This window comes from Dipodomys merriami, unplaced genomic scaffold, assembly GCF_024711535.1.
Source record: "Dipodomys merriami isolate MVZ:Mamm:240054 unplaced genomic scaffold, mDipMer1.0.p SCAF_14, whole genome shotgun sequence".
NCBI lineage: Eukaryota > Metazoa > Chordata > Mammalia > Rodentia > Heteromyidae > Dipodomys > Dipodomys merriami.
This window is the reverse complement of record NW_027202715.1, coordinates 40,458,960-40,477,364: the sequence shown is the minus strand read 5'-3', so window position 1 is coordinate 40,477,364 and position 18,405 is coordinate 40,458,960. Positions and strand designations below refer to the sequence as shown.

Sequence of the window (18,405 nt, the reverse complement as noted above, 5' to 3'; positions counted from 1 at the left end):
TTCATACCCATGGGGACTCCTTCATGACTTAACCTCTATTCAGTAACCTTCCTTAAGACCTGCCTCTCAATTCTTTTTTAATTTTTGCTATACTGGAGTTTGAACTCAGGGCCTCGCACTTGTTAGACAGTGCTCTATGGCTTGAGCCCCACTCCCAGATCTGAAAACCGCCTCTGAAATCACCATGCTCTCCACATGTGCTGATAAATAGCTTTTACTTTTCTCAGGATTCATTTGTAAAAAGGTTCTTTAAGTACAGGCTGTTTGTTCATTTACTTACTCATCCAACAAATTTTTATTGGGCATTTTCTCCGTGCCAGTTGACGTAATGCCCACCAGCATTTTTTTTCCTTCCTTCTTTTTTTTTTTTCTGTCTCCTTTGGTTTTGTTGACTTGTGCCTGGGCCAAAGCAACAGGCCAAGCCTCACCCCAGGAGGCACCCACAGAGCTTGAGGAAATAACTCTCCATTTCAAAGATGCTTGCTGCAACTACTCCCCTGGAACTCAAGTCCTGGGATTGGTGCACTCAAACCAGGACCCCCTCACAAAGAAAGTTCAAGTCGTGCTGACTTGAGAGTGGTTGCCAGTTTTTTCAAACATCTCTGCTACTTTAAGTGTGAGCAGGAAAAAGAAAGTGTAGGCCGGGAAGAAAACAGATAATGATCCATAACTTATCCTTCTCTTTTTGACCTGAAACACTGCTTGTCATTAGAATTGTCTTTAACAAAATCAACTACAAAAAAAAAGAGGAATTTTTCGTAAATAAAGTTTGGCAGATTAAAAACTTTCAACCACCAAGGCTATATAAGGGAAATATTTAAAATTGGGCCTAATGCAAAACTACCTGGCCCCACTAGATATTTTTCTCGCATCACTTCCTGTTCAGGAGGAAGTTGCCTTGGAAAATTCTTGCTCTTAATGCAAGAGAAAACCTGGGGGCAGGGAGTGCTTCCTGCCAGACCACCACCCTGGGTCTATTTGAGCTGATCAGAGGGGGAGGGGAAACACAAAAATGCCGCCATGGTCAGATTACACCAGATGCTCCTTTCTCTGTCCTGGATGAGACCGGAGCCAGGCTGGTTAGTTCTACATGATAAGAATTTTCAAAGACTCCCTCTGGGCAGCGGGGGGGTCAGGGACATGGGCCATTTGTCTTGCCTGTAGATACAAGTGCCTATTGTAGAGGAGGGGAGGCTGGCTTGGGTAGAGGCCAGAGGTTTTCAACATCCCTTTTGCTCAGCAGGAAGCTCAATCCCTTACCTGACAGACAGTGACTGTTTTATGGTTTGATTATTATCTGATCACCACAAGGCAACATTGTCTTCCTTGTCTCTGCCCTGAGACAACCACCCAAAAGGTGGACCCTGGGCTTCAAAAGAGAAAAATTGCTCTTGGCACCTTCTCTCCAGGGTGGAAAACAGTGTCTGTGGGCTTTCTACCACTGGCTGGAGACCCAAGGCAGAAATATTAGTTACTGTACAGAGTTAGCAGGATTTGAGAATCATCCCCAGAGGACTCACCCCAGTGCTGGTCCTGGGGTGACATTGTCATAGGAAGTTGTCACTAATATTCTGAGGACACCATTGTCTCACTCATTTTTTTAGGTCTAATAGAATAACTGCCATGAAGATTATCCTGTAAATGTTTGAGAGAGAAATGCCCTAGTGGAGGCAGAAGTTGGGCATGAAGATGTCCCACTGGTTTATAGTTACGTTCTCTTGGCTACCTATGGTTCTATCCACCAGACCAGAAGGTGTTACAAAGGGAGTAGGCATTTTCCCATCCACTACCATGAGACTTTAAGCTAAGGCAGAGTAGGTAGAGAAGACAACCAGAAAAATTAAGATAGAAAGCGTTAAGGAGCCCAAACTCAGGAAGGAAAAAAAAACTAAGAAGTAAACCTGAAAAATCAGAGCAGCAATCCATCCTCCTATCACTTTGTTTTCCCAGTTAAAGGAACCAATAGCTCTCAGGAAGTGGAGTGTGGCTCAAGTGGTAGAGAGCCAGCCTTACGTGAAAAAAGCCAAGGAAGAGCTCAAGGCCCTGAGTTCAAGCCCCAGTGTTAACCCCTCATCCCACCACTCCTAATCTTCTCCCCCCCAAAAAAAAAAAACAAACAGAAATCAACAAATGTTAAAGAAGACACAGAACAAAGGGCAAATCTGCCTCCTAAGAGGCACAAAGCTGCAAAATCATGGACTAGGTAGACAGAAAACTGGTCATGTCTGGCAAATGAAGTCTTGAAATACACACCTGTTGCGCTGTGTTTTAGGTATACATAAACCACAGCCCTGTGTCTTCAATCATTAGAACCATTTCAGTCATGTTTTGGGTAATAAACCCACTCCAAAAGCTAACAGCTCAATACTTGGAAGCCTAGCAAAACAGTTATAGGACATGACATGTGTTGGCTTCCAGCTCAGAATATAGAAAGATTCCCAAACAAGAACTACCCTGCTGGGTCATGTCACACATGAACCTAACAAGAAAAATGGTTCTCATTAGATCTGTAAAGAAAAGGTTCATCCAAAGATTGCAAGTCTCCTTCCTGCAGGGGGCAGGTGCCCTGATAGATGGGCGAAAGGACAAACGCATCTGCCTCTGCCTTAGGAGCCATGGCCTGTCTGTGCCTCACATCTTCCCCAGCAGCCATAAGGAAGCACTGCTGATGCATTTAAATTATGCATGGCCAAAGAGGCCAAAGTCAAGGAATCGTCTCCAAGTGGGAATGTCAGTGTCATACTAATTGGCCCTGACCAGTAGTTTAAAAATAAATGCCCTCGATCAAAACAAAGACTGGCTGAAGAAAGCATAAACTTACTAATAAAATAAGTCAAAGAAAGTAACCATTAAAATATCAACTCCAGTTGCGGGGGCTGGCGGCTCACACCTGTCATCTTAGCTACTCTGGAGGCTGAGATCTGAGGATCACACTGCAAGACAGCCTGAACAGGAAAGTCCATGGGACTCTGATCTCCAACTAATTACCAAAAATCCAGAAATGAAGATGTGGTTCAAAGTGGTAGAGCATTAACCTTGAGCTTAGGGATGGTGCCCAGGCCCTGAGTTCAAGCCCCAACACACACATGGAAAAGGGAAGGAAGGAAGGAAGGAAGGAAGGAAGGAAGGAAGGAAGGAAGGAAGGAAGGAAGGAAGGAAGGAAGGAAGGAAGGAAGGAAGGAAGGAAGGAAGGAAGGAAGGAAAAGAAAAGAACCATTGATGCCTGTTTGGGAAGTACAGTTAATAAAATTGGGATGACACAGAGAAGATCAACATAGCCCCTGCACAGGGTGATACACAAATTTGTAAGCCATTTTCCATATTCAAAGCCAAAGGAACATCTGGACACCAGTGGCTTATGACTATAATCCTAGCTACTCTGGAAGCAGTGATCTGAGGACTGTGGTTTGAAGCCAATTCATGCAGAAAGTCCATGAGACTCTTATCTCCAATTAACCAGCAAAAAGCCAGCAGTGGAAGCATAGCTCAGGTGGTAGAGTGCCAGCCTTGAGTGAAAAAGCCATGCAAGAGCACAGAGGTCCTGAGTTCAAGCCCCAGTACTAGCACAAAAACAAAAACAAAAAAAGAGCATCAGCTCCTGCATCCAATATGTATTGAACACATGCTACATAACAAGCTGCTTGCCAGATACCTGCTTTTATATTGTGATATTTTCTTACATTTCCAAAATTCTGTTATCTCACCTATGTGCAAATAACAACACTAATGATGCTAACAATTATTTTTTTTCATTCGGAGAGAATTCTTACAGGTCATTTGGCCCTGTTTTCTATTGAACACAGATCCTTTTCAGATCTCCCTGAAAATCTCTTCACTGCCCCTTATGGCAGTCTTTGTATCGTGGGTCATTTCTAACCTAGAAGAGCTAGTTCTCCTGACTGGTTGAAAAGAACGTGTTAGGTACTCAGGCCACCAACAGCAGGTGCTTCTCTGCTTTCTGTTCTGGAATTAACCAGTTATGATGCTGGAAGACTTAAAATTTCTCACCTTCGATCTTGTCCAGAGAACAATCGATTGGACCATGCTGCTATGATAATGTGCAGTGTGGGGGTGAAGTTGAAGTCCTTAGCCACATTCAGAACCAGTGGGAACCTGGTGTGTGTTGAAATGAAATGGAGCCATGTTGGGTTCAAGTTCGTTTATTATTGGCAAAACATGACTTCCTGTTTTTCAGGAGGAGTTATTTTTTTTAAGGCTCATAAAAATGGTTCCTGAGGCTTCTTGGACATCAAATGACTCTTACAAAACAATATTTTGATGAGTTAAGTGTAAATGAATCAGAAACATGTGGATTAAATTTCCCTCAAAATACACAGGGGCTTTGAAATTAAGAGAGAGAAGAAAAAGAAAAAACATTTGGCAAAACAGAGCCTGACTTTTACCAAACTCCAACCCTTTGAATTTGATTATGGAGACAATGGACCAACTGAATTTTCAAGCACTTTGACTTTCACTGGAATTGGTCATGAACTGTGACATACCATCCTCCCTTTCTTTTCCCAGACTCCCAGCCTCCACTGGAGATGTTTCTAGAACATGACTGTTTTCTATCTGGAACTCAAGATGTACCTTCCATATCCATGTCCCACCTCTCATATTTAGGGTATTCTCATTCCAGCCTCTTCGCTCTGACTCACTTCCTCCTCCTATAACAACAGAGAGAAGATGTCAAGCAGGGAGAAAACAGCCAGAAAAGATGAACTCCAGATACATAGATTGGCAGCTGGTGAGAAAGTCTCACCATGACAGAGACATAGACTAAGATAGCAGTATAGCTTTGCTTCACAAAGGGAACTTCAGGAAGATAACCAAAAGCCACAGGGATTTGACCCCACCAAGAGCCAAAAGTGGCTGACCAAGCCTTCAAACACCATTTTCTTAGGGAACAGATATTCCTCCAGGAGTACTTCTCTGTGGACAGAGAATCAACATTCTTCAGGAATCTGGATTCTGAACACAGTACGCTCAGGTTGATGCTGGGATCCCTAGCCAAGAACGTGTCTTCTCAGCCAAAGGCCTCTGCTTCATGTCCTTGCCCATCTGCCAAGCAGGGCAGAGGAGATGGCGGATGCAGCCTTCAGTGCCAATTTCTACCTGAGGAGGCTCTGTGAATTCCCAGAGAGGCTGTGAGCACAAGTCCCTGGGCTGTCCTGGTTTGTATCTCCCAGGAGAACTGAGTCAATGGAAATCAGACCACTGCCAAACAGCTTGGAAGGCTGGCTTTCCCCATAGCAATACTGTGACTTCAGGTCTCACTCTCACCTAATACTTCCCCACATCCCACCCTTCTTTCCTGCGTCTCCACGGGCTCATTCTGCCCCAGCTCTGTGGAGGGAAAAAACTCATAAATGCAAGCACATGGCGCTCTCTCTCTCCCTCCCTCTCCCTCCCTCTCCCTCCCTCTCCCTCCCTCTCCCTCCCCCCCCTCTCTCTCTCTCTCTATCCTTCACTGGCCTTTGAGAGTGTTGTGTGATACCGTCATTTCCAAAAGATTACTGCAGTTTGAATGGGCACCTGCCCATGCCTATTTAGTTTACATATGGAAGCTTAGAGTATATAATGGTGACCTCCTCCATTGCACATAGCCAAGCTAGGCAGAAAGCCTACCCATGGGGTTTACTTGGTGTTCTTCTCCAGTGATGATCAGCACCAACACAGGCTTGCCAACATCTTTCTTCAGCGCTCTGGTGACACAAATCTGCTCGAATCCATTTCTATCCTCTTCTGACTCATTTGGCTACAAAAGCAAATTCATATGCTGCAGGAGATTAAGAGGGACTACAGAGGGGAGCCATTTAATACTTTATCAGAACAGAAATGCAGGCATCCAAAAAGCTTTGAATAACAAACCCTCCCATAGACACAAGAAAAGTCATCTGACATACAACCAGTAGGATGAGGGTCTCCTCCTCCTCCTCCTCCCGCTCCTCCACCCCTCCTCCTCCCCTCCTCCTCCTCCTCCTCTTTTCCTCCACTTCTTTGTCTTCCCCCTCCTCCTCTTCTTCTTCTCCATGGTGGCACTACAAAACTAGTTCAAACCCAACTCATTGGCCAACTGAACTGTAATCTCTTCCAGGAAGCGCCCTGGAAACTGTGCTTCTTTTTTTTTAATCCCAAGTTATCATACTGACCTGCCCTTGGCTGTTCAACTCTTAATTAGCACCTTTAGAAGCAGGGTTGAGTGACTCAGGGTTCAAGGGACAGTGTCTGCAAGGAGTGATGTTTTCCTCTGGGCAAAGTCGACTTGGAGTTTCTCCGAACCTCTCCTTTGAAGGTTGGGCTGGGTCATTTTTTTTTCTGTTTCCTCTCATTAACTCATCCAGATGGGGCCCTAAGGGACCCTTTAGAAACAAAGTCTTTCCTACAGAGTGAAGGAAATCATTATAGTTTTGTGGATACACACTGAAAAAGCTCTTGCATGTAGGCATATAGTTCTCCCAGGGTTCTGGACATCCTGTGCTGGTTTTAAATGGTTCCAAAATGGTGACGAGTGTTATGCTTTGAGGTAAAACAGCCAAAGCAGGAATCAAAAAAGTGATAAATAAATTTGTCTCCAAAACCTGTTCGGCATCAGAATACACTGCCATCAAAGTGAAACAGCCAAAGAAAATGGGGAATTTTGTAACACATGTATACAAAGGATTGCTATCTTTCATAAATAAATAGTTTTAATAAATCAATTAAAAATAGGCAAAGGATATGATAGTGTTTACAAAAGAGTTGATGGAACAAAGTGGGCAAATGAAAAAATGCTGTATCCTAATGTGAATTTTTAAAAAACACACAAATTAATACAACATTCATAGCCCACATTTACCTCCAAGGTTGACAGGTTATTTTAAAAGATTAGTATCTGATATTCTTGCAGGTACGAGGCAAAGAGTGTAATTGTACAGAGCTGGCGGAAGCAAACTGCTAGAAACTTTCTAGAGAGTTGATATCAATATTTTTTAAAATGTGTATGCCAGGATCAATGAGCTACACTGTGATAACAAAGAATCACCCAAACTCTGTAGCACCCAAAAAACAGAACTTATTTCTCATTCACACTAATTGCCCAACGAACCTCAGCTGAAGCTCTACTCTGTATTCATGGCAATAGTATAGCCTCCATTGAAAATATTGTGAGACCAGATGAGGTGGTACACACCTATAATGCTAGCACCAGGGAAGCTAAGGCAGCAAGATTTCACTATCTCTGGAAGGGAAAATAAAAAGCAATGTAACAAACAACAACAGAAAATAACTCATCAGTCTCCTAGCAGAAGAAAACAAAACATGGCAAAGCATGGGCTGGTTCCTAAAGCCTCTACCCAGAAGTCTTAATAGTTCTACTCATATTTCATTGGATAAGGAAAATCATGGGATCATTTTGGAGTTCATCAGAGCAAGGACATCAAATCTTCTCACAGGGAGGAGGTACCATGGGGAACAAACTTAAAAACTTAATGAGGCATCATGCAATTTACATTCCACTTGGCCTAATGATTCCAACTTCTGGATCTTTATCCATCAAAAAGCATCATCATGTAAAATGGGCATAGTGATACCCTTCTGAAATCCAACACTGTGGAGGCTGAGACAGAGGATCACAAGTTTAAGGCCAACCTTGGCTGTATAGTGATACCCTGCCTCAAAAAAGAATGGCGCTGTGGCTCAAGCAGTAGAGCGCTCGCCTTGAGCTGAAGAGTGCAGGGACAGCGCCCAGGCCCAGAGTTCAAGCCCCATGACCAACAAAAAAAAAAAAAAAGAATGTAAAAATAATCAAAAAATGCAAAAAAGTGTTTATGTACAATGAGACCTTTCATGACAATTGACAATGGTAAAAACATTGTAAAGCAACATGATTCTGTGCAAGAAGATGATTGGCTAAACAAATGATGCTATCCTCCCACAATTGAAAACCTTAGCATTCTTCTAGAAGACAAAGAATCTATTATAACACGAGGATATGCTCATTAGATGCTCATTAACAGAAAAAAGCTGTATGAATAACGTGATCCCAATTATATAAAAACTGATATATTAGCATGTGTCAAAGTACTTAATACATGTTTATTAAATTAATAACTAAAAAATAGTGGATGTTTTCCAAAATGTTATCCTATCTAAAGATGCTATGAGTATAGGAAATTTTCTTTCTTTCTTTCTGTTTCCCTGTACTTTTTTTCTATTTTCATTTTTGGTGGATGGGTTTTGTTTTTGGCAATCATTATGTTTTACTTCCATACTCAGAAAACTATATGCATTATATTTGCTTTAAAAAAATCAATACAATAAATTTAAACAAAACCTAAAGAAATTGGTGGGAAGTGGATTTCTTCTTTTCAGGAAACCACAGTAACAAGACTTTCCTGTCTTGAAGGCCTATTGTGGCCAACATCCATAAAACAAGTATTCTTTTCTGGGGTGGTCCTGTTTTAGACAGCCTATAAATTATTTAGGAGCATCTAACTAACCGTTTTGTTCCCATCTTTTCCTTTCTCTCTCTCTCTCCATCTCAGCCATAACTATGTGCGTGGGTCCATTACACTTTTTATTATCAACCTACATCGATCAAGAAAGAAAATCAAACTGGCTGGGACACTCAGGGACAAGCTTGTGCACCAGTATCTGCTGCAGCCCTATGGACAGGAGGGCCTGAAGTCCAAGTAAGTGCTGGCCTGGACCTAGCTTAGCAGCAAGTGCACAGGACCTCAGCAAGGAGGTAATGAGAGTCACCTTCTACTGAAGCCACCATACCACCATTGCTAGCTACTAATTCACTCTCGAGCTCAGTGGGCTGAAGTAGAACAGGGTGATCTGCAGTGAGGGCACTTCAGATTCACACTGGGACCCTGGCCAAACCCCTCTCGATCCCCTTGTTTAGATTCCACAACTGTAAGGTCAAATGATGGGCAAAATATTTCTCAAGGAGAGAGTACTCTTGGAATTTGAGCAAGACAGCTCTTCATTATGCTGGATTATGACATTGCAAGCTATTTAGAAACCTTGAGAACTTTCTCGCTAAATGCCAACAGTGCCCTTGTTCATGGAACAGCCACAAATTTTGGCAGTTGAGCCCCTTGTCCTCACCTGCTGTCACATTCTGTCATGTTGTGACTCTTATTTATTCTTCACCATCTACACACTTCATGAGCTTTAGAGGAGGAAGCACCAGAAGAAAGGATCAAAAGTTCAGAGGTCAAGAGTCAGTTCTGAAGCCAAGTGCCAGTCACTCAGGCCATTAATTCTAACTACTCAAGAGGCTGAGATCTGAGGACCCCAGTTCAAAGCCAACTCAGGCAAAAAAAAGTCCATGAGACACTTTATCTCCAACGAACTACCAAAAAGCCAGAACTGGAGGTATGGCTCAAGCGGTAGAACACTAGCCTTGAGTGGAAAAAGCTAAGTAAGAACACAGGGCCCTAAATTCAAGCCCCAAGACGTATTTTTTTTTAAAAAAGAAGGTGTGGGAGGTGGTTTGAGACATGGTTCAGTTGGTTAAGCACTAGCCATTGAACAAAAGCATCAGGTACCCAATTCGAGTCTCGGTCTTAGACCAAAACTTTTTAAAAAGGTGTCAGTGCTGCCCTTGGGTATATCTGCCACTTGGTCTCAGCTTCTCCATCTGAACAGCAGGAAGGAAGCCAAATGCTAGAGGCTCTGCGGCCCCTCCAAAAGTTAAATGCATCACTCTGTGATGCTCCCTTCTCTCCCTCCATCTCTCCTAGAAACTATCGGCAGCACTGATGTACCAAAGAAAGCAGCTCTCAGCAGCAGGGAGAAAGACCTGGTCAAGGGCAAGGCCACCAGCTCCCCGAGCAAGGCCTCTCAGGAAGGGTAGGGGATGCTCTGCAGACTGGGGGCGTTCCCGTTCCATTTTTAATGTTTACCAAGTTTAACAAAGCTGTAAACTTGGAGCAGGTGGCTTGCACTCCCACAGCTGCCCGCAAATATTTGTGCTATAATTGTTCACTGTTTCACTGCAACCTTGGTGGCTTGCATTTGGCTCCCAACTGTATGTGCAATGGGGACAAACCCATCTGGGAAGTCACTTACTGCGTCTCTTTAGCCCACCCTAGATCTGTATTTTAACATGCGTCTTCGTGCTGCCTACATTCTTGGCTTCTACTTTTTCTTTCTTCCCAATCCTATCTGTATCAGCAGGACCCTTTGGAATATGTTCTCTGCTTTCTCTCTGCCTTCCCATCATTTGCAACTCATATGCTGAATTCCCAGCCTCCATTTGAGGCAGGAAACGTAGTTCTAGTCCCAGCTTCACCACGAAATAATTGTGTGGTCCAGGCAAATCCTATAATCCTAATCCCTTGGCCTCAGTTTCCACATCTGCAGAAGTCTGTGTATTTGGCAAGGACCCTGGCAACCCTAAAATACTCATCATGGGTCTGGTTTCTGGATGGCCACGAGTGCATTTAAGTCTCCCAACACCATTCAATATCGATCTGCAAAGTCATTTCGGGCAACAAAATCACTGACTCCTCAGCAGTGATGTGACAAGTTAAGATCCCCTAAATACAAAGATCTTAGAACCTAGGCCTATCTATCCAGTACCAGGAAGACCATGTGAACTATGGGAGGGGACTAGCCAAATACTTTAACCCAATAGACCCAAGACGTCAGTCTGCACTGTGCACAAGAGAAAGTGTGTGCCACTCCCCTAAAAGCCTCAGTTTCCTCTCATGTGGAGCAAATGAATTGAGGTCATCCATGGAAAGTTCCTGATACATAGTAAATGCTCAATAAATGCCGACTGCCCTCTTTTTCCTCAACTGAAAACACTAGCCAGTTGAGGAAAGGGTATCAGTCAGTCTCACTACGAATGCTGTTTAAAAGAAGATTCACTTCAGATTTTTTTAAGATAATGCTTTAGCAAGATATGTGTTAAAATTACAATCGATAGGCATGCTGAGAATTAGAAAAAATTAAACTGTGGTGCAGGAGAAAATGGTAGTTAAAGGGCAGCATCTTTTATGAGCTAATTTCCCCAACAACCAATTGTATAGACTCCAACCTATTTATCCCAGCCCTATTGCTGTCTACCATGTTATTCCCCTGCTACTGTAACCTGCCATATCAAGGCCTTGACTTACCAAGGTGCCCCAAGTGACTGAGCCTCACGGGCTATGGGTGAGCTGAGTGGATGTTCACCTTTGCTGCCCTGTACTTTATCTTGTCAGTGGATTAGTGAGGATTGTGTTAAAACTTTGTTATGAGTGTAGAAGAAGGACAAGGACAAAGGGAGCTTCATTCCACTGGAATCCTAAAGAAGATCTTTGGTGAAAACCCACTGAGATCAACAAGTACTGCCCCGCAGTCAGGGGGACCATGGGGCTAGAATCAGAAGGCCAGAATGTAGCTCCAGATGCTGCCACTTATCTGTGCAATCTAAGCTCAGATTCTTGTAAGAATCAAGTAATAATATGCAGATGAAACAAAGCCTTCTCCACATGAAAATCCCACATGCCCATGCATCCACATACATGCAAGTTGTATTAGAGAATTTGGGATTGGAGGTAAAGACAACTAGGCTCTAGAACCTAATTGCACCACTAATTCACTGTGAAACATTGGGCCCAAAATTCATGACTCCTCTCTTATCCTATAAGCCACTCCTAATCTGTCACCTTTTCTGTTCTATACCCTAGTTCTTCTCATCCTGTCCTATGCCATCTTGGACTATAAGCTGCCAGTAAGGGACTATCAGGTACATGTTAGAAACCATGCCATGTGCTCTGCCCACCAACTACGCAGAACCAGAACCCTGTATGGTTCTGGCTGGGGCCTCCCAGGAAGTGTGTGGTGTTACTGAAGCAGACTATGCCGAAAACGATGAAAGGAAACTCGAGAAGCCATTTCAGTCTTTGCTGTCTTTTTCTTTTTCTTTTTTAAAATAAGCTTGTGGGGCCAGATTCTGTGTTCCCTGCTACCGACTGAAGCCATATTAGTTTAGAAGAGGATGGAAAGTTCTGGAGGCAAGGAAACATGTAATTATTTCTATCTGGAGGAAGATGATATAAAGCCAGCCCATGTTACATTCAAGCCATCAGTTAGGCATTTCTATCTTGTGTTTCAGGAGAGAGGATTGAGAACATGGATGATTCTCATTCTCATATAATTGCCGTTAAGGCTGGAGAATTCGAATTTCAGAAAGAAAGGGTATCTTCACGTGAACCTAGAACCTGTATGTCAGCTCTCACATAGGAAGCACTGGGTGGCTACTAATCAGACACTTTCTGGGCAGCTAAGTTCAGGGTGAAGTCTCCTGCTTTCAATTTCATGGCAAACCAATCCCAAGACCACCACCCCACCCCCCCACACGTCTCAATTCCTTGTATAAGAGATTATAGTACTCATTGTAGAATGTCTCGTTCTAGGAACCAGAAAGAGGAGGGTACTCTTTACTCTGTTGGGTAGAAGTTTTAGAAGCTTCACTGTCTGCAATTAAAGGATGTTCTGTATGTGGAATATACATTCTTCAAGAGATCCCCAGAGGGAATGGGAGATTTAGTTCAGAGAAGAAAATTAAGGTAACATGAAGACTTTCTTCAGATACTACTAGGACTACATCCAAGTCTAGAAGATTCAGAATGACAGGGAGAAAAAAGAGTTCAATTTAAAAGAAGACCAGTTTCACCTCAAAACAAGCTCATTTTCTTCAGGGTCACCTGGTCTGATGAACATACTTTCTCATGGAGCTTGTTAGTGAGAAGAGGGGCAACGTTCCAGAAGTGCTCTGATTTTTCACTCAGTGGGAGGCCAAGTAGGAGAGTACCACTTGCCATCCATCTCTGAAGTTCTATCTTTCCCTTCTATTCCCCACTGTCCCCACGACGCACAGACTGTGGTCTCTGTGGACACCAGCAAAGTAGCTTCTTCAAGCCACTAAAGGACCACACAAAGACTGTTATAAGAGCAAATAGTAGTAATGAAGGCTAGTTTTTCCCCAGAAAAAAAAATCCCCAGCTGTGGGTTCCTCCCTGTCCTGATTTCACAGCTTTCTGGAAGACAGCCCCGTTCACACCAGGGACAATGGCCCCATTCTGGGTAAATCAGAAAAGAGGAGAAACTTGGAGGCAAGCAGCCCATGACCTCATGTGATCACAAATGAAGGTACATTTTCCTATAGGGAACTGGTTCTACCTGATGTCTATCTCTTATATCTCTCAGCAAACAGAAACAACATGAAGTTGAGCTTTAAAAAAAAAAAAAAGCCAACTTATATCCAAAAATAAGAGGGCTTACCTGTACAGGTAAAAGCCAAAATCAGAAAACATGACAGGCCAGATCCTAAGCTGCTATTCTGTGTCTTCAATTCTATTAAGAGGGGAAATAATCCTAAACTTAGAGAAGAAGGAAACAACTTTCATCGCACTGACTGTTGTAACATCCTGGCCTGAGGGAACTGGCAGATGCTAAGAATTCTGGGGTGGAATGACATTTTTGAGGTGATCTGGTCTGTCTCTTGCCCTCATTTAGCCTGTGACTAAGCTGTCTGGACCAAAGGATGTCCAATGTTTAAAGACCTTGGGGAAAGGAGTGGCCACTGTGTGAACACTCAATTTTATGGTAACACTGGGGCCGACTACAATCATTTAAGTAGCCATGGTCTCACTAAACCTTCAGAACACCACCATAGAAGCACTTGAAAGAACTATTGCCCTCCCCTTTACATACTCCATGTACCACGGTCAAGTTAAAGAAACAGTCTTGGACCTTGAAGTGGCTTGTGTGAGTGTCACACACCAGTAAGTGCTGAGCCCAGGAGGAACCTCATACCTAGTTTACATGACTCCTAATTGAGAACGCTGCCCTTGATGGTGTCCTAAAAGTCCAGTAGTATAAAATTATAACTGCAGAGTACAGAAAATACAGCATGGACAACTGAACTCTGTATACAGCCTGGGATCATTTCCTCTTAAGAAAGAACATGTTTGAAAATTATTAGGTTACCCAACAGCTCTCTACTTGGGGCAAATTCCTCCTTATTCTATTAAATTTTTCTTCATAAGTCCTAGTTTCAGACCATCCTTAGACATTCTCTCTGAACTGCTTCTAAAACTCTCCTCAAGTGGTAGAATTCTTAGGAAGAGCAAACCTTTTTTTTTCTCAGCAAAATGAAGGGCTTCCCTTCTGCTTCTTCTATTCTCTTATATAAAAAGACCATTAAAGATCAGGAATGACTTATGTTAGTTCCACTTATGGTCTATACAAACTAATCTCACTAATTATATTCTAACTCCATACACTCAGACACTGCCAGTCTCCTCCATTGAACTGGATCTGCTCTTAAAGACATATTTTTAAAGGAAAGACACCAACGGGGAAGGCTTCCCCACAAGACTAGAATCATGGTTCTTCATCCATTCACTAAGTTTTATTGAGATCCAATTTTGTGCCATGCATAACTTCTCTTCAGCCACCTAACTTGTAGTGACAGTTAATCTGGCTAGGAATTTAAAAGGATGGTCAGCTGGTAACTGTAGTTATCCAGAACTGCAAATAGTCAAATTAAAGGAAAAATCTGATTGCAAAGTTCAGCGTGGGTGTTTCTAATTGAAACATTCCTTGCTCTTCCTAAGAGGCCCTGTCACCATTTGATCTCTAAGAGCTTATCAGAATGTTTAAGAACAAAACTGGTGGTGAGGGAACTCCACGTTTTCTGCCCTTAGAGACCCCCATTTCTCTTATTAGACATCAATATCTAACAGGAAGCAGTCTGTGGGTGATACTCTGATAGACAAGCAGACTAGTTCTGCTTTGGGACTCACAGGTTCCACATTAATGTTTAAACGTTTCTCTCACTCACCCACCATGACTTCAGCTGAAAGAATCTCAAGACCCCTGTGATCCAAGAATCTAGAACATCTTTTCCCCTTCTTTTTCCACATGCTACTCATTTTTCCCATCTCTGTGAGACATAAATTTTCCTTTGATTTTCATACTCATTAAATTCTATATCAAAGAAAAGTATTGGCATCTACCTTTGGGCTGTTAGAGAGCTATGATCTGATGTTAGCCAAACAAAATGATTCTGAAAATACTCAGGTAATTTCCTGGTGATAAGAATTCAAAACTATCTTCATGTCTCTGTTGGAATAGACTTTATGGTGACATTCCATCCCTAGGTTCAGAGCTTGACAGTTGTGAAAAGTCCTGAGATCAAAACTGGCTACCACCTAACTCACCATATCAAACCCTTCCTCACTAAGGGTTAGATCTAAATTATAAATATATATGAAAACATATACAGGGTCACAGGCATATATATGCAAACACAGTGACTAAAGTATAGAAGATCACAATAGTGTAATTTTTGTTAACCAACGAACTTATAGTTTAACCAAAGGAATACTAGTAAGCTAGAACCTGTGTTGGAGTGGCAGGGGGAGGCTAAAAGGAAAGGGATAGACAAATGGAGAAAGGAAGAATGGGAAAATGCAGTCATAATGTTCAATGTATACATGTGAACATGGAGCCAGATAAGTTGAGAGAATCGATGGGGTTGGAAGAGATGGGAAAGAATGATGATGAAATAAGTGACGCTGATCAACAAGCCCAATAATTTACAAACTGACATGTTAAATTGAAACCCCCTTGTGAAACTACTTAAAGATAATGTAGAAAATAAAATGGAGTGGAACAGAAAGGAAAGGGAGGGGAACGTAAAGGTAGGAAAAGTGGGGGAAAAGGTAGCGAAGGGTAGGGATGGGAAGGACAATAAAGGAAAGGAATAAAAAGAGAAACACCACATATGCTTTGTGGAAACTGACAGACATGGTAAGAGAAGTGTAATCAATGGGCCCTTAGATCATCTCACCCAACAGACTCAAGACATCTGAGCATTTGAATTACATTTCTGATAGCATTTGGAACTTGGGTTTTTTGAATTATGGTCAACCAGATGTACTCCTAGATTGCTATTATCTTCACTTGTCTGGGATCATTCTAATTAGTTTCCTTTTTAAGAATAAACCTCCCTGTGAAAATTCTATAATTATTAAAAGATGACTTCTAAGAGGAAGAATTTCAAAGGCTTTTGAACGGGTCAAGAAGTCTCTTCTGCTAACAACCTTGCCAAAAAGCCTTTCAGCTTCTGTTGGGTAAGACAGCTTTGCTCCTGAGCTGGCTCACACTAGGACTGGACAGCTCTGATTGTAGAAACGGTCCTTCTTTTATGCAGCCAAAGGATGTTTCCTTGCCATTTCTACCCTTGCTTTGGGAAAAATCTGCTTTACAATCATTTTTTCAGTACATGTCCCCTTGGAGTTCTAGACTTCAAACTAATCCTTCCACCATTCCTCATATAGTCTACTTTCCAACTCACTCCTGAGGGCTTCCTGATCACCATGGAATCCATCAAGTTATAGGATCTTAGCTCACTTTCTAATTTGCTTACCTCAAATTGTATGAGGTGGGGGGGGGAATGTAGGAAATGTGAACATTTTATTATTATTCACCTCACCAATACAGTATAGTAACAGTTTTATATCTTTGCTAACCATATAATGAAAACTGATATTCTTATTTTAATTAAAATCCTTTGGGAATGAGACAAGTTTTTGGGTCTCTGACTACTGCTGTTTTGGATTTCCTTTTACTTGTTTCCCTACAGAAATGTTAGTCTGTCTTGGAAATGGTTTATAAATTTGATCATTAATATAAGACAATCTCTTCCTTTATTGCCTACCATTTTGAGATATTTTCTGTGGTTTATTTGCTACTTTTGCACAATTTCATTACTAGAGAATTATCTTGACCTGAAAGGTGCTCCCTTTCTAATAGTGAAATATTTTGCTCTGTGGTTTCTTCCACTGTATACATATATACACTTATATTTCTTTTTTTATTATCTTTAAGTAGTTGTACAAAAGGGTTTCAATTCAACACACCAATTTGTAACTATAATGCATCATAACCAATATCACTCCTCCTATCATTCTCCTCCCAACATTTATATCCCTGAAATCAGACAAATATGAATCTCTCTTTTCTTCTAGTTTCTTTTGTCATTTTATTAATATTTTTCTTTCTTTTTTCCTTCAGAGGTTCTTGGGGTAGAACTAGGCCCTTGGGCAAAAGGCAACCATCCTACCTCTGAGCTACATGCCCAGGCCTCTGTTTTTTTCCTCAGTCCATTTGGAGAAGTGGTGCGATGCTCATGTTTAGATTGTGTGAAAAATCTGCTAACCTACACAGGGCTTCAGGTGTTGGCTTTGAAACAGTTGAGGGGGAAACGGGATTCTGTTTAAAAAGCCAAACCTAGCACGAAGACCTCTTTTCTGGAGGAAAAAGTCCTGCTGTGACAGACACAACTCCATCAGCTGCAGCCCCTTAGAGAGGCCACACGGAGCCCCTCCGGAGCACAGCCAAGCTGTAAGAGAGGTGCCTGGGACTGGAGAGATTTACGAGCTGGCTGTGAGTGAACAGGAAAGTGGTACTTACTTTGAACACTAACATTCAAGTTCAAGTTCCAGTTCAGAAAGTCTGCAATAGACACTGTAAGAAACAGGAATAAAAATATATATGTTTTATAAATACATACATCTATATATGCTTATCCTTCAGATTCAGAGGTAGTCCGTAGGAAAGAAGAAAGGGGTAAATATATAGAGAATGAATTTTTTTTTAATTCATGCAGTACAAGAACTTAGAAGTATTCAGATCCTGTTAACCCTTATGCTCATTTGAAGGTACTCTACTGCTCACAAGGAGATAGCATCTGTGATGGCATTTATGATATTGTATAAGTAATATATATGCAAACATATATGTAAGTTTGTGTAGATATATAGATATAGGTATATAGGTGTGTATGTAGATAGATAGATAAGTATAGGTATGTTTGTAGAGGTATATGTACAAACCTACACACACACACACACACACACACACACACACACACACAGAGTCCACTGAATGAAAGAAACATTCCTAACCATTCCTTCAAGAGGCTCTATGCCTCAGTCCAGGACTTGGGTGAAATAATCTAAAGGACTTTTATGTTTTAGTAGTTTCTTTTTTTATTTAGTATTATTATTTTTTTATTGTGAAAATACTGTACAGAGGGGTTACAATTACATGGGCAAGATAATGAGTACAATTCTTATCAAGCATTGTAGCCTCCTCCTTTGTTTCCCCTTCCCATCCCTTCCCATCCTCCCCTGGCCCCACCAAATCCTTCCCCCCACCCCCCACCCCCACCCCACACCAAAGTTGTAAAGTTCGTTTTCAACATAACGACTTGTACATCTCATTGTTGCAATGGGTCCACCTGTATCCCTATTTAAACAATTTGTTTTTTCCCTTCCCTTCCACAAATTATAACAACATCAAATACAGTGAAAGCAGGGGTTATACCGTGGGGGAGGGACATACAAAGCA

The 18,405-nt window shown here is 41.9% G+C and overlaps 1 protein-coding gene and 1 non-coding gene across 2 annotated transcripts in view; both read left to right on the top strand.

Annotated features, from left to right (window-relative positions):
• Positions 1-18,405, top strand: part of LOC138826204 (inactive heparanase-2) — a 460,635-nt gene that overhangs the window by 425,274 nt on the left and 16,956 nt on the right. Inside the window, exon 11 of the mRNA XM_070021377.1 lies at positions 8,526-8,672. Coding sequence (XP_069877478.1) covers positions 8,526-8,672 — 147 coding nt within the window. The remainder of the gene's footprint in view (positions 1-8,525; positions 8,673-18,405) is intronic.
• Positions 3,222-3,325, top strand: LOC138826241 (U6 spliceosomal RNA). Its single transcript, XR_011371600.1, has one exon. It is a non-coding gene; the product is annotated as a U6 spliceosomal RNA (small nuclear RNA).